The sequence below is a fragment of the Labrus mixtus genome, chromosome 21 (assembly GCF_963584025.1).
Source record: "Labrus mixtus chromosome 21, fLabMix1.1, whole genome shotgun sequence".
Taxonomy (NCBI): Eukaryota; Metazoa; Chordata; class Actinopteri; order Labriformes; family Labridae; genus Labrus; species Labrus mixtus.
In genome coordinates this window covers 17,183,667-17,209,912 of record NC_083632.1, presented here as the reverse complement: position 1 = coordinate 17,209,912, position 26,246 = coordinate 17,183,667, and the positions used below count along the sequence as shown (strand labels likewise).

General features: G+C 39.4%; 2 protein-coding genes across 3 annotated transcripts; both read left to right on the top strand.

Moving 5' to 3' along the window:
• The first annotated feature begins 219 nt into the window (after window positions 1-219).
• sult2st2 (sulfotransferase family 2, cytosolic sulfotransferase 2) lies at window positions 220-8,888 on the top strand. Its single transcript, XM_061027661.1, has 6 exons — window positions 220-421; window positions 3,838-4,049; window positions 4,596-4,722; window positions 6,703-6,797; window positions 6,892-7,072; window positions 7,659-8,888. Exons 1-6 carry the CDS (start codon window positions 223-225, stop codon window positions 7,766-7,768), a joined length of 924 nt encoding a protein of 307 aa, XP_060883644.1. The 5' UTR covers window positions 220-222; the 3' UTR covers window positions 7,769-8,888.
• Window positions 8,889-16,251: 7,363 nt separating this feature from the next.
• On the top strand, window positions 16,252-23,268 carry LOC132955039 (uncharacterized). 2 transcript variants are annotated; one of them, XM_061027660.1, is made up of 8 exons: window positions 16,252-16,393; window positions 16,517-16,837; window positions 18,603-18,881; window positions 21,966-22,074; window positions 22,221-22,318; window positions 22,418-22,452; window positions 22,911-22,967; window positions 23,178-23,268. In XM_061027660.1, the coding sequence occupies exons 1-8, from the start codon at window positions 16,348-16,350 to the stop codon at window positions 23,226-23,228; spliced, it is 996 nt and encodes a 331-aa protein (XP_060883643.1). In that variant the 5' UTR covers window positions 16,252-16,347; the 3' UTR covers window positions 23,229-23,268. The 2 variants fall into 2 exon arrangements, with proteins under 2 accessions (XP_060883643.1, XP_060883642.1); XM_061027659.1 differs by having other exon boundaries at window positions 23,175-23,268.
• Window positions 23,269-26,246: the final 2,978 nt, after the last annotated feature.

Below are 26,246 nucleotides of genomic sequence, written 5' to 3'. Positions count from 1 at the left end.
GGAAAAAACATGGATACAAGTCTTAACATCATATTACCCTAAAGCAAGGGGACTAAAAAGTTATGTTAATAATCTAAATGTAATTATATAGCCTAATAGTTCTTACGTGGATTAACGTTTTAGCGATATTGGCTGTAAATAAACTAGAGCTCGCCAACACAAAGTCGAAACACTAAAACCAACTCGGAGAAATGGACAGTCCGAGGAGAGCTTGAATGCAGCATGAAACTTTGGCTACCCTCTTGCAGCAGCAGACATTCTTTGAATTTTCCATCTCGAACTATGACTGAGGCAGAGTTGTACACCCTGTACAAGGGGGTCTATCTGCCCTCACTTCTGCACCCCCAAGAGAGCCTCAAATACTACGAGGACTTCACTTTTCGCCCTGATGATATTCTCATTGTAACGTATCCCAAGTCAGGTGAGTAGCTCAGGTTTCCACCGTCTGAACATGTCTGCTGTTATGAAACACAAAGCTGTCAATGTGTCGATAATGATGAGAGGCGGGGAAACAGTCTTATGGAGCAGTTTTAGACTGAGTTTAGTACTTGTAAGTCGCCTACAGGTTATCCTTGTTTGTCATAAGAAAATAAACAAAGTGTTATATTCAACTTGTTTGAGTTTTAAGTGTCACGTAAACATTTCACACTTGCTGTAGTCGTTAACTCGAGTTGTCAGAACTAACACATCTGAGAAAGTTCTGTTCTGGCAAGCCGTCAAGGAGCCTAGGAGAGCTCAAGAGCTCCCAGGAAAGTAGGTGGTTAGTGACTGAGATTTATAGATAGATACATGCAGTAATATGATGTACTGTATATGCACAGAGAGAGAGAGAGAGAGAGAGAGGAGCTCAGGGTGCCAGTTCCCCCGGTAGTCTAAGCCTATAGCAGCTGGTCTACGCCCGCACCAGCCCTTTGGCGTGGAGACGGTGAGTAATGCACCTGGAGAATAGGCTGACCTACCTTTACAATGCCTACGTGTTTATATTATATATATATGTATATTGAACTTTGGACCAATGTTTGTTAGATCACCTATTTAATCCCCGAGGACATTTACTTTAACCGAATGTAGATCTAAGTCTTGTATTTTTATTAGGTCCATGCGGGAAAATCTTTATAGCTCACCAAAACACAAGAGACTAAAAACAAGTTCTTCTATGTTTGACGTGAGGCTGGAGTTACTCCTGTGACGCAGTTCAGTTTGAAGGAATACTCAGTGTAAAGAAACTTTCATTCAAACCAGATCTGAATGTTGTCTAAAAATTTTGAATTAGACAGCCAGTACAACTTTGATGTTGTTTTGATAGCTTGTATAGTTAGTACTGGCTTTGTTACCACCATGACATAAGATTTTATTTATCATAAATATGATAGACTTGTGTAAATCAGTGTACTTCGAGTGAAGTAGTGGTGAAGATTTAATGAACAAAATTTTCCACCTTTTCAAACAGTCCCCTGTGGTCTAAATGAAACATCTGTGCTGTGCTTTGGTCAAAATATAACATGAATCAAGCACCAGAGGAGGTTTGTGACCCTGTATAAACCAGCTCTCTCAGAACGCTCCGTTTTGGTGTGTGTGTCTCTTTAAATGCAATGAACACCCCTGAGTTTTCCCAGTAGACATCACTCCTTCACGAGAATAAAGGGTGGAGTCCATGGGTGGAGATACCAGGGGAGGGGAGGAAATTTGAAACAGAGCATTTTTCTCTGTGTTGTAAGACTTATGCAGAACACAAACAAAGGACTGGATGGGTTTATTTCACATTTTGTGGGTCCCCAAACATAAGTTCAAAAACACTGTAAAAGTGGATTTTTCATAATTTGTCCCCTTTAATATAACGCCTTTAGCCTATATCTAAATATAGTTCTAGTGTTCCAACTTGGGCCTGACAGATATGAAATTTTCCCGATATCGATATTAGGGAGAGAAAAAAAATCTGATACCGATATATTGGCCAATATCTTTCTTAGCTTTATCTTCAATCTTTATAGATATATACCAGAGCTGGGTATTGTCCACAATCTCACAATTCAGTTTGATTTCAGATAACTCATCACAGTACCTTCTGATATTTGTTAAATCATTATGTGTGCATACTTTGTATAGGTTTAGAACATACTGACTCAAAAATGTTTTTTATCATTTCATTCTTTAATGAACAAATAATAAAACATTTAAGTACAGTTTGACCTAAAGTCCACATTTGTGCCTGAGCTGAATTTGCAGCAAATCGTAATAAACATAACAGTGCTGTGACATGACATGGACAAAAACTATATGCAAAGTACACAATTGTGCCTGACCTGAATTCACAGCACCAACAGTGAACCCAGTGGACAGGGGCTTGTATTGGGAAAAAAATAATTGCAATGGATTGATGAATCGATATTTTAAACCAGCCCTGATAGATGGAGCCATTTATTGTGTTGATCCCTTAAAGGCAGTTATGAAACACTTGTGAAAAACTTATATGATGGAGAAAAGATCCGCACTTGACGCTGTGGAGAGTGATAATGCTTGTTGTAATCCATATAGCCCCCTCTGCTGGGGAAAGAGAAAATCTAGTTACAATTAAACTCAAATGAAATGCTTTTTAACTGGTGAATAAATCTATTAATATTGGCGCATATCTGTGATAAAATTAGCCGATACTGATAGTCACTTGATATGGCAATATCGGCTGGCTGATTAATCGGTCTGGCTCTACTTCCAACCACTCCAAGCCCTCACTGGCCACATCTGGCCAAATGCTTCTATGCAAAATACCAGGCCTCGCTTCAGGATTCATATCCACACATGATGCGGACTTAACAGCAACTTAAGGTTCAGTGTCATGCCCAAGGACACTTCAATGTGTGGCCAGATTTTTCTGATGGAGCATGACCCACTCTACCTCTGAACCACAGCCGCCCCCATACTTTAGCTTACATCGTAACAATATCCAACGACTAGTTCATGTTGAACAACGTGTGATGGTTTGAAGAAAAAGAAAAGGTGGTCGAGGAGAGTGGTGACATTATTCCTTCCATCCTTCAATGATGAGTCCAGCAGTAATACTGCACAACTGCTGCATAAAAGCATCAACAAACTGGGACCTAAATTAAAAATGGCCCATGATCATGTATCCATATATGTATATATATTGTATTTTAGATAAAAAATAATTTTAGCGTCATTTCAAATCTGTCATTTCATTTACAATCCCTCGGCTAAGAAAACCACAGTCCCCCATCTCTAATGTGGTACACTTTGAGTTGTTTTTTAGGTTTACTTGATGAATAATCTTGTAATTAATTACTATCTTAAAGTATCAGGAGGTCACTTCTTACTGTTTTTGCACGTCAGGCCTCATCTTAACCAAGGGACTTTTTATTCCCTGGAGTTTATTGTTAGATTAGGAATGACACAAGATGCTCAATTCATTTCTTAAATCAAATTGTGTGTGTTTATATGTATATTGAGGCTGCATGGTGGACATGGAGACTGGGCAAGAATCACAGTTAGCGTCAAAATTAGCAGCATCAATTACAAAGAGATGACAGTAGAGGGCAGTGTCAGACTTTAAACTGGATGTCAAACTTTTAACAGGAGAGAAATCCCCCTCGAATACCTAATTTCCTTTTTACTCTATATGTGGTTTATGTTAGTGTTTTAGCAATATGAGTTATAAACTGTAAGTGGGTATTGTACGGTAAGTTAGGTTTGACGTTACTACTGTAGGTCTTAATTTAGAGCTGCATACAAATCAATAAGATATATCAGATCACAGGAAACGATGTGCATTAGTGCTTAGTGTTTCTACACTGCTCAGTTAACCTCCTGTTTCCCTTGGTTCAGGGACGACCTGGATGCAGGAGATTGTACCCCTGATCAGCAGTGGAGGGGATCCAGCTTCTGTTGAGACTCTTCCAAACTGGGACCGAGTTCCCTGGCTGGAGGAGAGTCGTGCTTGCATCCTTAACCTTGAACAGAGGCCATCTCCTCGCATGTTTACCACACATTTCCATTACAACATGATGCCACCGTCCTTCTTTGAAGTGAAGCCAAAGGTAAATCTGTCGTTGAGCCTGTGGCTTTGGTTATTAGGGTTTTTCAGAGATTACAAAGTGTTTCTGAAGCATGGTTGATGTTGCGAAATGATTGCAGTTTGGTAGTTTGGAGCACAACTTCTGTAGTGTAATAAAAAAGGTTGATACTGTGGGAGAGATAGTTGTTCACTTTGTTGCTCACAGTTCAAAGATAAGACTGATACCACTAGCATGTATATCAGTTTAATTTGAGCCCGCTAGCGGGGTGTTGTTAGATAATTAGTGTGTTGTCTGATGAAGGGCGAGGGCCGAATTTTGTCTCATATGGTCAATTTTCGCAATGAATGGAGAAATAAAGGCAGCGGACTCAGTGTGCCAGGTGTCTGCGTGCAAAGGCCTTAATTCCCCTTTATATGTGGTATGTTCAAGAACGTAGATGTCAAATAGAAGTCTTTCCTAACGCGTAAATCTATTTGCTAAGTGAAGGTAATGAAACTGCTGCACCATGCTGGATGTGTGAGTCTTCAAGCTCAGCATATGATGAATGGATGTTTGTCATCACTGTAGGTCGTCTATGTCATGAGGAACCCCAAAGATGTTTTCACATCTTCCTTTCACTATTTTGGGATAACATCGTTCCTGGTGAAGCCGGGCCCACAGAGCGAGTTCCTCCACAAATTCCTTAACGGAGAAGGTAGATGTCATTTTTACATGCATGAAATGTTCAGTATTTATTGACACATAACACAACAAATCACAGTAACTGTCAGGTCTTTGTAAATCATGGCTTTATTTATTCATGTTTCAGAGTTATATTGGATATGAAGTTTGTCTGATGAAAAGCATTTACTCAAAGTTCTTGTTTAAGCCACTGACAGGCTAAGAATGTTATTTATATCATTTTCATACCTAACCCGACTGTTGGGTTCAGTTAAAAAAAAAGAAGTGCGGTTTGTCTGCGCTGGTGTGAAAGCCGTCAAGCAAACCCTGGTGTAGACCAGACAACCGTACAGAGACCGCTTGAATAGATGGGTCTTCTTGGTCACCTTTTTTTTTTCCGCAGAATCTGGATGTTTGTAGGAACTCTCAATTTCCAGATCAGTCTGTGCGCCACTGGGTCTGTTTCTGAAACGTGAGCGCAGCGGAGTGCAGCCATGAGCAGTCGTACATACATCACAGGAGAACTACACGATCACGCGGGAAAAGAGAAAAACAAACATGTTGTTTTGTCTTTCCGAGGTCGCTTTGTTGTTCGTTTGGTGTTTTGATGTAATGTATTGTATTTTGTTTTGAAATTGACCGGACTTTGTATGTCCCTTGTCTGACTTCCTGTCAGGGTCGTTCTATTCTGTCCAGCTTGACGCGTGCCTGCAGCGTGCTCCTGTGGCGCTGCAGTTTGTTATTTTGGCTGAAGACAAACATTTTAAATATTATGTTGGTTCCAAAGTTTACATGTCAAACATCACAGTAACACAATCACACAAATAAACAAACAAAGGAATTCAGACAAGAGAAAGCACAGAGCATCTGGTCAATTTCAAAATAAAGCACAATATACAAACTCTCAATCCTTTATGCCATCACTTTATCAACATTATGTCAAAACATGCTGACACCAAATGAATAGCAAATCTACCTTGGAAAGACAAATTCACCTGCTTGTTTACACATTGTTCTCCTGTGATCGTGTAGTTCTCCTGTGATCTTGTGCACCCAAAAGTACAGTTGCTCGTAGCTGCTCTTGCTCTACAGAAACTGACCCAGTGTGGTAGGTCGCGTGTCGTCTGATGGAGCAAAACCTTGGGGGAGTTAGTATTCTGCGCAGGCGGATCCTGTGGAAACCACCAGATAGACGTCCAAGCCCATCAGTGGCAAAACAAACTCTTCAAGTTGACATACTTTGATCCTGCACATTTTCTAAATCTAACCTTTTTTTTTTTTTTTTTTTGCCCATTTGTCATTAAGATTCAAAAATATGTTTAAGTATCGCCCAGTTTTAAAATACAAGAATGGTCTTTACAGCCTGTCCTAACAGCCCGGGAGCGAGCGAGCGTCAGTGACAAAATCAGCGTAATTCTATTTTTTACTATCGGAGTGTCCTATCTGCCCTATCAGTTTTTTCTCCAACGCCCTGTTTCTATTTTCCCCTCTGTCGCTCGTGTAGACGGACGAGGAAGGGGGCACTACAAGGCACTGGCATTCGCTTTTCTCACTGGACACAGCTTGCTTGTTGTACTAAGTGGAGATTAAAGTATATTAATTATATCCAGATCCGTGATTGAAATGTTGTTCTTTGACTTTTGTCAACAACACCAAAGAAAATCTTTTTCTTTTTTTCCAGCTTTCGGAGTGCTGTGATTTGAGTCAACAACTCTTCAATACAACGCACCGCACTTCTGTTTGTCCACCTTCAATAGAAAAGCACTAGAAGTAGTACTCTTTGCAAGGGGAAATTGACATTTTAAGAGCAGAGAATGAAATATTTAATGGATGCTGTGTGGACAGCTAGCGTGCGATCATGAGCGATGCAACATGATATCCAATGCTTACTGTTAGGACACGGTGTTAGACAGTCGTGTTGTGCAAAGACTGCTAACTTTGATGGAAATAACAGTGATTGTTGATGAAAGATATCATTTACTGATGATGACTGAACACTTTCTTTTCCTTCTAGTCATGTTCGGCTCATGGTTTGATCACGTGAAGAGCTGGCTGAATGCTGACGACAAAGAGCACATTATGTACATCTCATATGAAGAGCTGATCATGGTAAGACTTAACAATCATTTTTAACATCTGATGTGAAAGAAAACATGTCCACGTCTGTGACATTCAATGCAGGAAATGTTTCTCTCCGCTGCAGGACCTGAAGGACTCTGTGACCAGAATCGCTCAGTTCTTGGAGAAATCGTTGGACGCTGAGGCGGTAGAGAAGATAGCAGAACAATGTTTGTTCAAGAACATGAAGCGCAACAAAATGTCAAACTACTCTCTGGTTCCGAGTGAATTCATGGACCAGACAAAGTCAGAGTTTCTCAGGAAAGGTCAGTTTCAGTATGGGGTCACTCCAACTCTAAATTAGTTCTGTCTAAAAGAATTTGGCTTTTAACTCTTTGTTTATTCCTCTAGTGCCACATCAAACTCTTACCTCAGCCTTAACGAGTTTTTACTCTATGACGCATGATCAGACGTTGAATTTTTGTCAGCTGTTGACCTTTGGTCTTGTAGCTCGGCTTGTGGTCCCCCTTACCTTTGCTGAAATGACTGGAGACATTTAGAATTCTTGCTGTGAGTTTGCTGATTCATTTGTCATTTTGAAAAACAGTGAAGTGAATCCTGACAGAAAAGAAGCTAATTTCCTAAAAACAAGAATATCTTACTAAAGCCCACTCTGACATGCCGTGCCTGCTGAAGTCGAGATTTAAAAAAGTACACATTATATATTCAAATCTCCTGTACAATGTGACAGATCAAAATTCACTGATGAATATTAATATAATACTAACATACATACGCTATATACAATAAAAGGTTACACATTGTTAGTTTAGCAAACAAATCATTAAGTCACATTTTTAAATATGAATTTCTTTGACTGACTTGTGACTTCTTTTGCATGCTGTGTTTCAGGAATTGCTGGGGACTGGAAAAACCAGCTAACAGAGGCAGAGGCAGAACACTTTGATGCAGTTTACAAAGACAGAATGAAAGATGTCAAATACAAATTTGTTTGGGATTAAAATACACTTCATGAAAACACTTAAACTAGGCATTTTCTACCAACCTGTAATGTACAGTAACTGGCCTCAGAGCATGAGAGCTTACTCTTATTCTCCAAATTTCTGATTGATACTTCTTTGTCGAATCTACACCGTATCATAAGCCATAGGATCACTTAGCCCTGTACCCATGCAGAAGCTTATGTACAAAGCCTGACATGCACCCCTAAAAGATTGTAGCTACACATCCAAACAAAGCAGACCTCAATCCCTGTGATTGGTTTTCTGGTTAGCATCTTATTTCCAGTATGTATAACATTTTTGGTATCACTGCCACATCTAAATTCTGCAGAAGGAAAACACTAGAACGCTCTCATGAGTTCCAAATCCAAAATGATTTGCTCGTCTTCAGTCGGCATGGTTTCCTGTCCACAAACAAGCAGAGAATGTGGTGGAACCAGAAACTGGGGACATATAGTCCGGGAGCCAGATGTTTTGCTACCTTTTTTTCACTATGATTTTTATTTGGCCCATACCTTGGGCCATCACAAGATGATAAGGACCACTCCCAACTCGGGGCCGTTTGGTCCTGGGGGGCCAAAAAAAAACCTTTTTGAAAAATGCTTAAGTCAAGATAATGTAAAGTCACAAATTAACTTGTTAAAAATGCATCAATAGACATACAAATATGAAATTTGGCACAGAGTATCCAGAAATATAGGGGAAAGTAGCAAAATAAGATTCTGGTACTTTCTGTAGATAGGCGGAGTATTGCAAAGCTACGCAGTTACAGCAAGGCACGAGTATGTGGTGCTCATGCAGGCGTAGGCCACTACAGCGTAGTTGATTGGACGAAAGAGTACAAACTAGGCACATTTTTTTGTAAGTGTTTAGGTTCTAGCATTAGTGATCATACCTGAATAAGAAATCATGTACAAACACTTTAAGTAGGCAGAGTTACCATTTTATATGCAATGCATATATTCTATAAACATAGTAAATGTATGCATGTTTAGACCTAAGTTGTTAATGCTCACAGCGACTCCTGTGTCGTGTTAATCCAGTTATTTTTGTGTGTGAACAATCTGAGTATAAGCACATCACATCAATAAAGTGATAATAAATGATTTTCCTTTGAGAAGATGGGCTTGTCATTCTATAAGATAAAGAGTAAAAATGTTTGACAGTCAGTGAGGTAGACTTCCAAACAGTCTGCAACTAGAAAGCGTGTTTGACAGCTTATTGAATGCTTAACAGATACACAGACACAAACAAGAGTAATTAAAGCAAGTTCAGTAAGAAAACTAGGCCCTCAGAAAAACAATAATGAACACCATAAAATAGCCATATAGAGGGTTGTCTGGGTAAGCCATTCCCTTAAAGTTCCCTTCAAACATCCAGCAGGGCGTTCTTTGGTTCTGTTGAAGTGTTTGGCTATATAAAAACAAAAAACAAAGAAGGTACTTGTTTCAGATATTGATTTGCATTTGCATCAGCCAATAGCACAGAAAGGGAGATCATCCGAGCAACATCACAGTCGGTGTTGGGAGTGAGATCGTGATGCCTTTACATGCTTGGTCCATAACGCTGATTCTTACTGAACACAAAGTTGTTGCTTCAGACAGGGATGGAGCTGCTTAGTATAAAACAGCAATGCTTCACAAACATCTCCAACCAACCAGCACAGTAAAGCTCCAGGTCCCTAAAAAAAAAGTATCTGACAAGAGCCTAACAATGATTGCCCCCTTTTTCAGTGGCTCTGGCTCCAGAAGTAAATGTCCCCATTCAAATCCTCCATCAAAAATTCATAAAATCCTTACCTAACCAAGTGATTGAAGCCTGGAACCAAACAACCAGCTACCCCAATGTTCCTGACTATAATACAATTGAATTGGCGTCAAAGGTACAAGACTATGTTGGCGCTGGTGGCGCAGTGGTTAGTGCGCGTGCCCCATGTATGGAGGCTACAGTCTTTCCCGCATGTCATTCCCCACTCTCTCGCTCCCTGATTTCCAGCTCTATCCACTGTCCAATCTCTCCATTAAAGGCACAAAAAGCCCAAAAATAAATCGTTAAAAAAGAAAAAAAGGTACAAGACTACTGTATGTATATCTTTTTTGTCCGGATTCAAGGAACTACCCATCCCACAATCCATTGCGAATGATATTAATTCTTCTTAAATGTAACTTTTGTCGTTGTTATAGTGTTTATAATGTTGATACATAAGTGTTGTAACATCTCAAAGTTTGTGTTGTGTGAATTTATAATTTACGTTTACCCATTTATAATGGGTACTTCAGACTGTACCATTGTCATTTACAAACGTTTGTCACTTTATTGAAAAATGTAAAAAAAAGAGGAATCCGGCCCGTATGTGAGTGGCAGGGATCAAACAAACACTGAGCCAACAAAGTCCATGTGATGATAAAGAATAAAAGCTCCATACCCAGAAGTGTGCGACGAGCAGTGAGATATAAATCAGTTTGTTTCTGGTCGATTATTCACTGACGACATTAGAAAACAGACGAATAAAGACAGACCACTACTGCTAGTCGCAACTCGTGCAGCGCCATGTGCAGTTCAAATAGTGTACCATGCTGCCCATGGTACCTACCATGGGCAGCATGGTAGGTACATTAGTAAAAGGTTCATCACTAAAAGACTGGCCTCTCAATGGGCTGTCTGTTTCCATGTGAATTTGCAACATTACTGCCATGCATGATCCACAAATGTGTGTTTTAATTCACAAATGTCTGTGGTGCAGGGTTTGTCTGCCCTGAGCTCAGGCTCACAGGCTTATAATAGCTTAATTTCGTCTGTCTAGCCTCAAAGAAGTCATTTCAATCAAACCAGCACCCCATAAGGTTTATAGACTACGTAGTGGGTCACAGTTTTCTTCAAAAACATTTTCATGAGTAAGTGTGAATGTTGGAGTCATTTATCTACAAGAGGTATCAAACAGCAGAAAGTACTGATGGTTAACCTTAATGTTGTAGTAAATTCTGTTCCCTCTCCCTCGAGGTCGGCCCCTGCTCTCCGTGGATCATCAGAAGGTTACAGGATTTATCGGAGGAGATGTTGCTATCCGCTTTACCCATACTATCAGAGGAGCAATTCAGTGGTGCAGACTGGGAGGGTCCTGTGTAAAGGAGCCACACGGATCAATAAGTACAAGTAACCCTGACGTTTTCACTGTGACTCTGAGGGGACTGAGGGCAGGAAGCAGCGGCTGGTATTACGGCGCCAAAGGAGAAGTACAGATGCCTGTGCATGTTACTGTTAAAGAGAGACTGATCACCAGTAAGTACCATACTACTAACAAATAGTTTGAAAATACAAGTACAGTATTATAAAATGTTCAGTTATTACATTTCGTAGCCGTAAGTAAAGGTTTGAATTTGAAGTCATTTTGATTGCCTGGACAAATTTCCTGCTTCACCAAGCATGATAAATTAGAATTCACTCATATTAATTTTTGTGATATATTTTAAAGACTGTGTTTTTCTTCACAGCCACACCTGTGAGTCATACATCTTCCATTGGATATGAGGAACACACCACGATTCAGACTGAATCAAACAGGTCAGGCTCCTGAGCTTATGCATAGAATGGTTTATTTAGGAGTAATTAATAAATCAGACATTTGTTATTGAATCCAGATCCATGTTATTCAATGCATCTAGCTGCTAATATTATTCATTATTCAATTTAAACTCTTTTAAACTGGTACAACCATTTCTTGAACACGAGATAGTTAAAGGAGGCCAAATTTAAAACAAAAAAATGTGTTGTCTTTATAATTTTCCACAGTGTTTTCATTCACCTGAGGAATTTCTCCATACGTCTGAGCGTGTTAGTCCTCATTGTAGTGGTCAGCTTGTTGGTATGGTTTATTTTCAAAAGACAAAGTAAGTGTTTGCTGACTGAATAAACTGAATAGATCAAACTCACCTTTCAGATGTGAAAGAAAATAATTTTCATTGCACTACAGTCAGTTTCATGTGATTTTTTTCGTTTCCCTTATAGACCGCACCACAGCCCAACCATCAGCTGCAATATCGGTATGCTATGCCAATTTATCTACCTGTGCAGGTCCCTTATCCACACTGTGTAACTACAGATACTGTTCCATTGCAAAACAGTGAAGACTGAAGGTGCATTTGCAGATTGTACTTGACGTTTTAAGGTTTCAAAGGCGACATATTATCCTCATTTTCAACAAATTTAAATAAGTCTCAGAGTTCCTCAGAACATGTCTGTGAAGTTACTTGTTATAAATCCACTCTGGTCCTGTATTGTATCATGCCTATAAACCCCTCTATGATCTATGATCAGAACAGGTTGTTTCTGTGTCTGTAGCTTTAAATGAAAATGAGCTGCATTTGACCACGCCCCTCTCTGGGATGGCTTGGGTGGCTCGGGCTTTCTTGCTTGATGCCCAATTGTTTACAGTGAGAAGAGCAGAACAAACACCTAGCTGTGGGAGTGTCACCCACCTGGGGGAGGGGTTACTGCCCTTTGTGATGTCATGAAGGGAAAATCTCCAAACGGCCTGTTTGAGCACACATTTTCTGAAAAGTGGAGCAGGCAAAAGACACAGAGGATGGACTTTTCTCATCATTGGGGGGTTTATAGATAGACTAGGGACACGTCTTAGTGTTAGAAAACCATGGTAAAGTGTATTTTACATAATATGTTGCCTTTATTTCAGTTTCACTCAATTTAGTTTCTGAGACATTTGTCATTTTGATTTGAATTGTCTATATATGGCAATATTTAGGAAGGGGGCAAACGGGTGGGGGCGGTCAATAGCAGCAGACAGTCCCCACCAACGATCCCAGTAAAACGTTCACTTTTTCTATTTGAAACAATCTGGTAAAGAATACATTATTTACTCTTTTGAAGACTTTTTGTGAGTTCTTGTAAATAACTTTTTTCTTCTTTAACAGCCAGAAGACAACGTAACATTCAGTTTTGTGAGGACAACAACAGAAACCTAAGACCAGGTAACTCTAAAAGACTCTCTCATAATACACGCTCAGCAAATATGGAAAAAAGTAAAGAAAACAAATACAGAAACTCTCCAACATGTCTTATACCAAAATTGAAGAACCACACAGAATTAAAAACATGTATGAAAGGAATGAAATCCGTGTTTTTTTTCCCCTGTGTGTTTATCTGTCTCTCAAGCTGATGTTTCGTGTGCCCCTCCACCTCCCCAACTCCGCCATCTCGCAGAATCATCATCCATCACTTCTCATCCCATCTGGTCTCATCAAGTCGTCAGCTTCACCACCACCAGTGTCTGGACTCCATGGGGGGGATCTATTCTGCCGTTGCTAAGAATTGCTAAGAATTGTCATTCTACACATCGCCCACCCCATAGAGTCCAAGTGCCAAAAATATTTCTGTCAAGAAATATTTCCATATTTCATTGTAATTAATATTTGTCTTTATTCAATTGTCTCTCCTGATTGAAATGCTGAGTGTGATGCAGACGGGAAGTAACTGGTTAACAGAACAATCTGAAGAAAATGGCCGATTGAAGAGACCCAGCCAGCCTGAAGCTGTTCCTATACTTCTCTTATGTTATTCTCTTCATGGTAATGTTATTCTCTTGGTGGTGGCAGTAAGCGCAGTAAGTCAGTCCAGGCTTCCCTCTCCCTAGCAACGATTCCAAGGCGTTCCCAGGCCAGACGGGATATATAATCGCTCCTGCGCACTCTGGGTCTAATGAGGAAACTCATTTCAACCGCTTGTATCTGCGATCTTATTCTTGCGCTCATTACTATTCTCTTTTTTAAAACTTTATTTCAGTACATTTATATTTCCCTTCAATGACAAAGTATCCCTTGTATTTACATGTTTTTCCTAATCAAAATAAACTTCCAATTTTTCTCAAACACGGATTCAGTCATAGTTTTTTATCATGCAGATTGATGCCCAAGTTTTTGTCTGACTTTTAGTTTTGATCTATTATTTGATGCTCATGAGGTAAAATGGCGTCATTGGCAGCTCTGAAGAAAAACACAACTTTTTCAGAGCTGTATGCTTATCGAGTAAAATGAGGAACAGCAAGAGGAAACTTAATAAACACTAACATGAGCGTCTGAACTTTCCATGACCTTTAGAGTCTGCTTCAACCCGACACAAGCAGGGGCGTGTCCAGACTTTTTTGACTGAGGTGGCCCAACTGGGGCACTGATTTATGCAGTTGTGGCCTTATGTGTGATGATGATATATATATATATATAGATATATATATATCTATATATATATGGCAAGCCGTTTAGGAAATTAACATATTGAACGAAACTTTGAATATATTGAATGAAACTTTGAATATATGGAATGAAACTTTGAATATATTGAACGAAGTCTGAATATATGGAATTGAAGCTGATTTCAATTCTCCAAATCCACCAGTTTCATTGTTGTCATCCAAAAGACACCCTGCTGAATATGCTGGTTTTGCAAAATGACATCAGCTGAAATATACCAATAGTTTGTTGACCGTGAAAACTTTTTTGAAACAGCTGTTTGAACTCAAAATCATATGAATAATTTTGAATGTAGATTGCGTCACCTTGAAGATCATAGTTCAATTATTGGAACACTTTTACTGCTTATGAGTAGTAATGTTCAACAAAACATTGCTGAGCGCACTTTGTGCATCCAGCTTTAGGGGATTTGTTAGTCTCTTACTGAAATGTCAGCTGAAATAACACTACAGACTTCCATTCAATATATTCAAAGTTTCATTCAATATATTCAAAGTTTCATTCAATATATTCAGACTTCATTCAATATATTCAAAGTTTCATTCAATATATTCAGACTTCGTTCAAATATATTAATTTCCTAAACGGCTTGCCATATATAAATTAACATCATCATTTATTTGTTCTTGGCTTTTTTTCCGGTATGTTTGTGTATACTGGTATTCTCTTATTAATGATCACTTCACCCACGTCTTTTTTTTTTACTTACCCATATCACTCTTCTTTCACCTTTGTTTCTCGGACTGTCTGTCTGCTGTTGTGTCTAATGTGCTGTCTGAGTGAGTGTATGAGTGTGTCATATGTCCCTGGTTGGTTCTGACCTGAGCTGGGTGGGTGGGTGGGCGGAAGGAGGGGAATGGGAGCTTCAGACTGTATCATTGTCATTTACAAATGTTTGTCACTTTATTGAAAAATTTAAATAAAAAGAGTTGGAAAAAAAAAGAGGAAGTAATGAGACACATTTTTTAAGCTCAAAATGTGTCAGTATAAACCTGTCCTCCTGCTGATGAAATTAATCCTTAAACTGAGTATCTTCTTAAGAACATGGAGTCATTTAAATGGAAAGATAGTATCACACTGTGCTGTCTGTTGTCCTTCATATTTAATTTTGTGGTTTCATGCCTTCTTGCCTCAGTTCTCAGAACTGCTGTGCAACATCTTTCAGAAACGCTCCCCGTCTTGTGTAACAAGTGAAATGTTGTAATTTAAAGTGAATCTCTTCAAGCAACATCCACATAAAGGTACAATAGGGAAACATAAGAGAACAACAGCGTTAGTAGGATTTTCATCCATCTGCTTTATGATCAAGTTAGTCAAAGTATTGTTGGGAAAAACATGCAATTACCAAAAAGCACACAATCTCTTGAACAATAGAATAATTCTACATATCTGTACAGGTTGGAAGCTGTTTTGTGTACAGTAAATTCAGACTTTGCCTGGTTAGGACGTAAGTTGTAACCTGAGACGGAGTTTACCCTCTACTAGGTGATGCTGCACCAGTTGCAACTGAGGCATAACTGAAATCTTAAACCTAGCTCCCATTAGGTGTAAAGTGGTCCCTAAAATAAGGTTTTTAATGCTGTAGGCAGCTGTTTAATAAACACAATACACATGATATCATACCTAAAATAAATCCTAAAGACTTTCCTCATTACAAAAAAATTGTTTAAAAATACAAATCTAATGTATCTGAAGATCATGTGACTTACTTAAAGCTCCGTTTTTCTTTCTCGTCGATTTTGGCGCCCCCTGTGGTCAAAGCTGACCTTTCATCTCTTTGCTAATCTTGTGTTGTAAATACATTGGTAATGTTTACTACCAAAACATCTACTCCTTTTTTAACAGCAAAATGTATCACTCACGGTGAATATTTTTTGTGTGGAAAAAAAATGCTGTAAGTCATTTCGTCTGACAACTACCATGGGCAGCAGTTACACGCATTGAAAATACAGAAAAATAAATAGTCGATCTTGTCGTTGATGGTCTCATTTGCTTTTGTAGGTCATAAAGAGGCATCACTATTCATTTCAGTCTGTTTCAAGAGCAGTTAAAAATTCCTCCCAGATGGCTTTAATATTACCCCTGGACTAATAAAGAACCCTGACTTAAAAAAGGTTTCTGCTGAAGCAAAGGATTCTGGCTAGAACTGCAACAATCTATAATGTTTAGTGTGGGAGTGGGAGTATAGGTTTTAACACCTTCTGTAAATTCATTGTATGGGGTGTCAAACTGTGGACTTACAAGGTAACATGAGGAAGTAGAAGTCATTCTAACAGAAAGACAGGACACTTTTTAGTCTTCCTCTTCTCACTCACCAACATGGCTGCTCATCTCAGCGCTCTTCTCATCTTCGCTGGACTCACAGGTCAGTCAGGGGAAAGTTCTAACATTTGTGTTTCCTCATATTTATGCCAGGAGGTCAGAGGATGGTGTGATTATAATTGAATCTCTCTAAATGTCACTGGTTGAATTTTTTCGCTTGTTGCAGGAATTCACAGCGTTACGACCGTCAGTAAAGTGTCAGTGAAGACTGGAGGCTCCATCTCTGTCCCATGTTTCTATGAGTCTAAATACATAAACCATGCGAAATACTTGTGTGAAGGATATGCATGGAGTTCCTGCTCCTACAGAGTTAAAACCAACGAACCAAGACGTTCAGGACGTTTTTCAATCTCTGATGACAATCAGCAAAGAATCTTCACTGTGACTATTGATCGTGTGACTCTTTTTGATTCTTATTACTGGTGTAATGTGGAGATAAACCATGGGCCAGATGATGGGAAACAATTTCAGCTTTCAGTCACTAGAGGTAAGACCAAGTGGAAAGAAACCTGGGCAATGTTTTTATATATTTTGTGGTCTTTAAAACTTTAAAAAGTACTAATTCATGTTTTGGAATTAAAGAAGATTGCTACAGCATGGAGAGATGATGTAATGGCTGCAATATCCCCTTTTAGGAAAATATTGTCTTATTCAATGTACATACATCCATTTAAGTGTTAATGTTCCTAAAGGAGAGTATTATAACTGAGCACATTCATCTAGGTTCAGTACAGAAATAGACTCACAGTCAGAAACTGATGTTAGCTCGTTCACTTGTTTCAAAGCTTCAAGACTTCATTCGAAGGTTCGATTAATGAACACCAAAACACACATGTTGCTGATCTAATACTTTCTTGATTTAGACCAAAGTCACAAAACATTGTAGATACAGTCAAGGCCAGTTTATTGTTGTGTCTTGTTCTTTACGGTACCTTCTGTTTTTTGTGTGCTGTTGCATTGTTTTGTTCTTTTCTTGTATTTGTCTGCTGGTTTTGTATCTAGTGTGTTATGTATTTGGAACCCCTGGAAAATTAGGTGATACACCTCAAGGGGTTTATCCTGATAAAATAACAGGAGGGAAGATGTTAAAGGCAGGGTTGGTCATTTTCTCTTTCTTTTTGGTTGAAATTGTCTTTATGTCGTGATAGAAATTAATAAGTCATGTTCTCTGAAAAAGGAACAAATCCATCTGTAGCAGTTGTAAGCCTGTAAAAACTTCTGCCAGTGTCTGCCACGAGGTACCAATCTGATGAACCAATCAGACGCCTCCCTGTCTCCCTCCTCGTTCTCTACCCTTTACATGCACAAGCCCACACTCAAAGCATGAGCTGAGGTCCGCTTCTGGACCAATGGCGCCTGTGCATGTAAGTGAGGGGGCGTGGCTTTTGAGGGAGCACAGATGGGAGGGGGTGGGTGCAGACGGAGCACTGAGGGAATGCTACTTTCAAAATCATGCTAGTTTTCGATAATTACCAACCCTGCATTTAAGGTGCAGTAAAACGCAAAGAGTTAGATGTGTGAAATCACTGTGAGATTATTGTTACACACATCCATGATGCAGATATTTATACATAGCTACCACAGAATACAGACTCCTAATTGGATCACTGTAACCAAAGACACCAACTGAATAAAGGGCAAAGGTTAAAAAATACTGGAATTCCTCTTTGAAAAATCTTTAATCGTTATTATTTTGTTTAATGGAGCTTTAATTGTAGCAAAACTAAAAAGACGTACGCAGGTTTGCACACACACCCACAAATGTGTACAGTACACAGATCTGCAAATATATAGAGTAAGTACATAACTATAAACGGCTGAATGTGAAGTTTTTTTGCTCTAAAGTCATCAGTAAAAGGCTGGTCTGCATTCATGTGACTTTTTTAACACTACCCCCGTTCATGATCCACAAATGTGCATTTCAATTTACAAATGTCAGTGGCGAGGGTTTGTCAACCCTGAGCTCAGGCTCACAGGCTTATCATGGCTTCATTTTCGTCTGTCCCACCTCGCTGGTTACTTGTCTTAAAATTGACGAGTAGTTGCAATCAAACCAGCACCCCATAAGGTTTATAGACTATAGTGGGTCACAGTTTTCTTTTAAAACTTGTTCATGGCACAATATGGGAAGAAAACAGCTGTTTGAGTAAGTGTGAATGTTGGAGTCATTTATCTACAAGAGGTATCAAACAGCAGAAAGTACTGATGGTTAACCTTAATGTTGTAGTAAATTCTGTTCCCTCTCCCTCGAGGTCGGCCCCTGCTCTCCGTGGATCATCAGAAGGTTACAGGATTTATCGGAGGAGATGTTGCTATCCGCTTTACCCATACTATCAGAGGAGCAATTCAGTGGTGCAGACTGGGAGGGTCCTGTGTAAAGGAGCCACACGGATCAATAAGTACAAGTAACCCTGACGTTTTCACTGTGACTCTGAGGGGACTGAGGGCAGGAAGCAGCGGCTGGTATTACGGCGCCAAAGGAGAAGTACAGATGCCTGTGCATGTTACTGTTACTGAGAGACCGATCACCGGTAAGTACCATACTACTAACAAATAGTTTGAAAATACAAGTACAGTATTATAAAATGTTCAGTTATTACATTCGCAGCCGTAAGTAAAGGTTTGAATTTGACGTTTTTTTGATTGCAAGGACAAGTTTCTGGAAATGATCCTCCGTGCTTCACCAAGCACTCTTTTTCAAGAACTTTAACCTGTCAGGTTGAAACCAATCGATACGCTGAAAGCCATCAAACCTTGCCGTTAAACGTCACACACAGCCCATCATTCAGTACACTCATACACTGATGAATAATTGTTAAATATACACTTTTTTGACACATATTGTGCCTCAGCAGCAAGTCTATGGCCCTTCTCCTAGATGTTATGTGCATATGAAATTGTTGATATACAAATTCAGAACCTATTATGTTTTTGTTTTTTTACATAATAAAGAATTTGAGTGAATAATGATGGTTTGCTGAAAAGTGCAAAGAATCAGTAATGGCCAAAAAGACTTACATTAAGAAATAAATATGCAGCATATTCAGAAACGATACAAATTCAAAAGCACATGACAAAAACAAATGAAATTACCAAAATTGGCTGCAGACCCAGAAAACTTGCTGCAAAAAGCCAAACAAAAACATTAATTTAAAAAAAAAAAAAACAGCTGCAAATAGACAAATGCTGAACAGAAGTGCTCCAGGCCTGTAGGGGCGCTCCAGGAAACAAGGAAGTGAATTTATTGTTTAGATGGGAAAATAGGGCATAGCTTGATGACAGGAAGTAATGTGAAGGCTCAAGCACCTAGGAGATTTAAGGTTGACCTATTATGTTGATCTCCATTTTAAAACTCACATATAGTGTTACAATGCTGGATACTAAACATGGGCAAACTTCAGATCATGAGCTAAACGTATGTTGGAGTAATCTCAGGATAAGTCTGCAGAATGCGCTAAATGGCTTGTCCTGCCAATCACACGATAGTTCCCTAAAATATGAAACCGAGAAATTCACAAGACAGCTTCCAATCCCTCTACGTATAAGCTGCTGAAACCTATTAAAGGTCCCATATTATGCTTTTTCTGGTTTTATATGCTCTTTAGTGTGTTTTCCAAGTGTTCTGTGCATGTTTAGGCACATCTATTGTCAAAAATTCAAAGTCCGCGGAAACGCGGCTTCTCCTACGTCCTCCTGTTAGCTGTAGCATTAGCCGCATGTAACGCTCGGTTCTAGCCCCCCTCGAAAAAAAATTGCCAGTGTGACGTCTTGTCAGTGTGAGATCACTGATCTAAGCCCATTGGCTCGTTGTGGCAAGCCTAGCAGCTCATGTTTGCACGCCCGTTAACTTCTGTAGCACGCCCACGATATGCCGTAGCCTGCGGTAGCACAGTAGTGCTAAGGTGCTAATGTTTTTGCTCCCCTCGGACGGAGCCAGTGGCTGCATTCCCAATATGGTAAAAGAGGCGGGACATTTCCGAGACGCGTGCTGAGCAACTGACCATTTACGGCAGAGCTGACAGGCCGACCAATCAGATCAGACTTGGCACATGTGGGGACTCTGAACGTGGGCACTTCAGAGCCTTAGAGAGAGAGTCAGAAGCGAGCCGGTGCATGGAGCGGCAGTACATGAAAACAGACACTTTTTTTCTAACTTTATCTATTGTGAACTTACTTTAGTAGGTACACAGATTAAATATATGAACCCCAAAAAGGGCATAATATGGGCTTTTTAACATAGGATCTCTTCTCCCAACACCGGAGAGCAGCCTGACCTCCATGGCAGCCCTGCAGCCTTCTGCTCTTCTGAAGGCTTCCAGAGAGCTGGCCAATCAGTAAAAAGTGGGCATGATAGGAGACACAGCTGAAATTAACACTTTCAGCCAGAGGCTAAAATTAGTGGTTTTTGTGTATGCCAGTATAAGATAACAAAGGATTTTTTTGAGCTGCAAATTCTGCAAAGCTACTCAAAAGGTTCCACAGACTGATAACATGAAAGAAAAAAATTAGTATAGTAATATTGGATCTTTGAAGCGGGTCCAGCCTGGACACACCGCGGATTAGACACCACAGCAGGGGTTCAGTGAGAGCAGGTTTGCTTCTGAATATGCTGCACACTTGTAAGTCGTTTCTGTCATGTCTGATGTGTCCTTAGGCAAGACATTTAATCCTGAATCGCCCCTTTTGCTTCGTGCTTCGTGGTCGGCGTTTGCATGTGTAAATGGAAACGGTAAATGGGCTTCAGCTTGTTTAACGCTTTTCTAGTCTTCTGACTACTCACACCTACCCATTCACACACTGATGGTAGAGGTTGCTGAGGTGATCAGAAGAAACTAACCAAACGAATTTCCCCTCGCGGGATCAATAAAGTATAAATTATTATTATTAAAACGGAGAGTTCTGAGAGAGCTGGTTTATACAGGGTCACAAACCTCCTCTGGTGTTTGATTCATGTTATATTTTGACCAAAGCACAGCACAGATGTTTCATTTAGACCACAGGGGACTGTTTGAAAAGGTAGAAAAGGAGTATAATATGTCCTATTTAAATTCAATGAGCCCCCCCCCCCTGCAGTTTTCCCAGTAGACCTTTGATCCTTTGAAGCAAGACTCAAAAGTTTTGTTCTGGTGGGGGGGGGGGCGTCCATGGGTGGAGATATCAGGGGAGGGGACGGTTGTTTTAAAAAAAAAATCAGAATCTAGCTTGTGACATCACAAGGAGAGCAAATTTGAAACGGAGCATTTTTCTCTGTGTTGTAGAACTTATGCAGACCACAAGCAAAGGACTGGATGGATTTATTTCACATGTTGTGGGTCAGTAGTCACTCAGGTTACCCAAATATATGTTCAAAAACACTGTCAAAGTGGATTTTTCATAATATGTCCCCTTTAATGTTTCCCATTACTAATCAATTCAATCAATCAATCAATTTTTATTTGTATAGCGTCAACTCATAACAAGTGTTTTTACTAATGTATCCTGGAATAAAGGCTTTACTGGTGCCATTGTTTGGCATATGATTACATGGAATGAGCAATTGGGAAATAATTGAATATAGAAATGAGACTACTCATTAATGTGATATGATTCTGCTGACATTTTGTTGTTTCCCACAGCCACAGTAACAACCACAAAAATAACAACACAGTTAATGACCATTTCTCTCCAACCTGTGAATCACACATCAGCCTCTCCAAATAACACGTCTAAGGAGCAATCAAAAAGGTCAGTGTCCTAAGTCATGGTTCATCTATGGACAGACACCCTACCACTTAAGGGACAACATGTATATGTTTAATTATTTCAGCTGTCTGAATTCATTACCTAAAGAGCTGTTTATCTTCATCCATCTGTGTTTACTGTTGCTGCAGGGGTCCTGATCACCTACTGCGTTTCATTATTCCTGCGAGTGTACTCATCGTCATTGTGTTAGTGGCCTTGATCTTCTGGTGTGTTCTGAGACAACACAGTAAGAATATTCATAACTTAAATTAATAATAAGTTGTTGATGATTGTATTCCAGTACAGCATTAAGAGGCATTAACAGATGTTTTCTTAACCATTCTAGAGCTGAAAAAAGCACAATCATCAGCTGCAGCAAAGGTAGGAAATACTTTATTTTCTTTCAAAAGAATGCTTAAATGATCCTCGACGTGGAGACAAAACTGTCATCAAAATTTGGTATTTCTGTTAGAGCTGCAGATGCTCCTATTCATTTTTTAAATTAATGTTACTTACATCATTCGATTTATTTTCTGTGAAGAAATATGCAGAGGTCCTAAATATGTGCCCCTGTTTACAACCCTGTTTTCCATATGATTCTCTCATGATTTATTTTACAAAATGAGACTGTAGACAAATGAAATGAACAGATTCCTTTAGGGGCTGCAGACCCTCTTCTCAGTGTGGTTTCAATTTCTGAATATAGCATAGAATTGTTTCACTTCTCCAAATTTCATGACCAAATCTACAAAGTGCACCTTTAAGAAAACCTGCAGGACTTTAATTTAATTTTAGTTTCTTTTTTTAACTTTTCTTGTGTTTTTTTCCGCTCCTCACAGGCTGAAGAGGAAGTAACATACAGTGTTGTTTCACACAGGAGACCAAAGATGAAGAAGGTAAGTAAATGATTGAACAAGGTGTCTGTGCTGCTCGCTCCCAAAGCAGAACAACACTCTGCTATAACAAATGTATGTCTGATAGCACTGCTGGTTACTCTTATATTCATAACTTATCACAACAGCTATCTTCTTTTTTTTTTAATTCAGTGTGACCAACATATGAATTACTGTTCTTCCAATTGATTCCCTTGTTTTGTTCTCCAGCAGGATCTGGCACAAGATGAGGATGTTACGTACAGCACATTAGCTCAACATTAAATGTAATCACTGTGATAGCTTCATATTAATAGAAGTGACAAACCAGATATATGTACGTTGTGACTTTTTGCTGTGTTAGTTTTAAAAAAAATCTGTTTCCACTTTTTCTTTCAGCTGTTATTTTGCGGTTTTCTACATCTTCTCCTGTGAGCTCTTCGTCTGGCTCCCCGATGTGTCGCAGCAGCAGCTTCCTGTTAAAGTGTTAAGTTTAAGCTTGTGGTGTGAAGTGCCTGCATCTCAAAGTGTTAGATATAAATGTTTTACTTACTTTTTTTTAAACTAAATTACTCTATACCAGCAACATAAAGATGGAAGTAAAAAAAAACAAGACAATAGTTTAAAATGTACAGAAGCCCTAAGAGGACATTCATTCAGACCTAATAATAATTTCAGCTTTCCTCTCGAGATCTACAGAAATGAACTGTTATCGCAGGAAAGCCAGCATTGATATCAGATAAACATGTTGAAAAATGGAAGAAATGTCTAGAGATGGGACCGAGCTGATCTTATATCGGTATCGGGTCCGATATTGACAAACAGTAATTTACAGATCGGACTGACAGCGTCGATCCACATCACTAATTCTCAATTCTCAAACTGCACAGTCTCTCTTTGAAGACATTCAGACTGAACTGTAAGAAGTGTCCACAAATCATCATCCAGGCTTTCAGACAAGATGCAACAGCTCCTTCTATATGATCTAAAGTACAATTCTTACACTTCAGTTTAAAACATTTAATTTGAAAGCCTGACAGTTGTTTCTGCTTCCTGTTTGTTATGTCAAGCCAGCACAAAGCAGTGCTGTATCCGTAGTCACAAACATTCTGAGAATCCTCTCAGAGACCTCCTAACTTGAAAATGCTAGCAAGGACTTTGAGATCAGGGGCCGTATTCAGATGTATATGTTATATGAACTTTAAAAGTATATAGCGGACAAGACGTTTAAAATCACATGCCCACGAGTGCAGGAGCCTCTCCACATGCTGATAGTTATATCAACATGCACTACAGAGCCTTAATTAGTGATTGGATGCACCTGTGGAGGTAACCACATGTAGAGAAACTCAACATGCATGTCTCACTTTGCACGGAAAAAAGACAGAGATGGATTGAAATGTGTGCACAAATTATTTTTGTCTGTTCTGCCCAACTATGATTCAATTTAATTCTTAGTGTTTGGAGAACATATACATCTTCTCCTCAGCTTGAGAAACTCTTTAGCCTGTTAAAAGTCTTAGCTCCTCTTCACAGTTTTACACCTTGGGGCAGTAGTACTCAGCCTTGTCAGACTGAAGAGCCACATTGACCAAAAACTATTTCTGCAAGAACAATAAAAAAAAAACTCTTTCTTTCCTAAAATATGTGTGGGGAAACACAGTGACATGGCTTGCAAAGAATAATTACTGCTGACAATGTTTCCCTTTTTTTAAAAAATACTTAGGATGTCTTTTTTTTCCAAGTAGGACCTAATAGAGCCACAACTAGTCCCAAATGAGCCACATATGGCTCGAGAGCCGCGGGTTGAGTATCACTGCCATAGTAGCTCTCTTAAGGGCTAAAGAGCTTTGTGAATAACTTTCATCTTTACCAGGTTCTAGTTCTTACTTTAAGGGGAAATTCTTTTCTTACAATTTTGTCATAGCAGCAACTCGTATTACTTAGGAAGCTTTGAATACAGCCACAGGAGCGTTATTAGGACTTCCTTTTAAGTTACTAACCACGTATTTCCCAGTATTGAATTACTCAAACTGTAATGTTATTATGAAATAGTAAAGAAGAACACCTTGAACACAAGTAAATAGAAAGTTCAGCCCTTTTTAAAAGCAGAACTTGTGACAGACAAACACAAACAGGGAAGTTGAGGACAGGACAGCAGCACGATCTTTATTTTAACAACCACATTACAAACTTGGCACGTTATACCAGCTTCAAAATATAGCAAGACTCAAGGGATGTCTGAGGACACAGAGAAAGTGCTTTCATTTTCAGCAGGCTCGGGTATGGTAACGGTGTTTTCACAGGTCTGATAAAAAAATATCCATCAGAGAGCTGCAGCTCATTGAGAGCGCTGCTGCCAGAGTCCTCACCAGCACACAGAAAGTGTAGTGATCTCTACACCGGCTTCCTGTGAGTCGAATGATAGATTTTTAAATCCTGCTCGTCATTTATAAAGCCCTAAATCATCTCCGGCCATCAGCCTGCAAATAAATTGCACAGGTGGCGTGGGAATGACATTGAGCGGTGACTCAGTGGTGGAGTCAGTTGACTTTCAATCGGAAGGTTGCGGGTTTGATCCCCAGCTCCTGCAGCTTATGTCCAATGTGTCCTTGGGCAAGACACTTAACCCCAATTTGCTCCCGCTGCTTCTTTGTCGGCATGTAAATGTGTATGACTGGGATTAGTTAAAACTGATGGCTATGTTTCATAGGAGCCTCTCGGTTAGTGTCAGACAATGTTTTCTGCATTATACTCTCCACTGTTTGTAATTATCATTTATTTTCTGTCTTTTTTTTTTAAATGTTCACCTTTGTCTTATGTTACATGTTCGTAATAAAAAATTCAAATCAAAAAAGCTGCTCTCAGGCTGACCAATGATGTTAACATTAGCCCTGATTCTACTAAGTTGTACAGTTCGGTTCAGTGTGGCACACATATTTTGACGTTTCCACCGACAACATTTGGGAATGGTCCCAAAAAAAACCCCATCCGTAAACATCCTACTTTTTATGTTGCCCTTCAATTGTGGTGCCAAGCATACCCATCCAACCCAAGGTGGGGCTACTGCAGTCCTTTGATTGGGCGAAAGAATCTTCACTTCCTGTGCAACAGGGGTAATAAAGGACAACACAAAATGCTCCATGTTTAGATAGACCTGTGAATCTCGTGGAGACCAGGTTTAAATTTTTATTTTTTTGAGAAAAATGTCAGCACATTGCCCTGTGCCATGGATGGCCGCAGACGTGCAGACCTTCCTCGGTATCATTGGGGAAGAGGACGTGCAGATTGATACAGAATCGG

What these genes read in the sequence shown, in the direction of transcription:
- LOC132955039 (XM_061027659.1), top strand. Translation starts at nt 16,348, where the DNA reads ATGGCTGCTCATCTCAGCGCTCTTCTCATCTTCGCTGGACTCACAG. An exon ending in TCTAAGGAGCAATCAAAAAG is followed by an intron (nt 22,075 to 22,220) that starts GTCAGTGTCCTA and finishes CTGTTGCTGCAG; the next exon opens with GGGTCCTGATCACCTACTGC. An exon ending in GTGTGTTCTGAGACAACACA is followed by an intron (nt 22,319 to 22,417) that starts GTAAGAATATTC and finishes TAACCATTCTAG; the next exon opens with AGCTGAAAAAAGCACAATCA.
- sult2st2 (XM_061027661.1), top strand. Translation starts at nt 223, where the DNA reads ATGAAACTTTGGCTACCCTCTTGCAGCAGCAGACATTCTTTGAATTTT. An exon ending in TGTAACGTATCCCAAGTCAG is followed by an intron (nt 422 to 3,837) that starts GTGAGTAGCTCA and finishes CCCTTGGTTCAG; the next exon opens with GGACGACCTGGATGCAGGAG. An exon ending in TCTTTGAAGTGAAGCCAAAG is followed by an intron (nt 4,050 to 4,595) that starts GTAAATCTGTCG and finishes TCATCACTGTAG; the next exon opens with GTCGTCTATGTCATGAGGAA.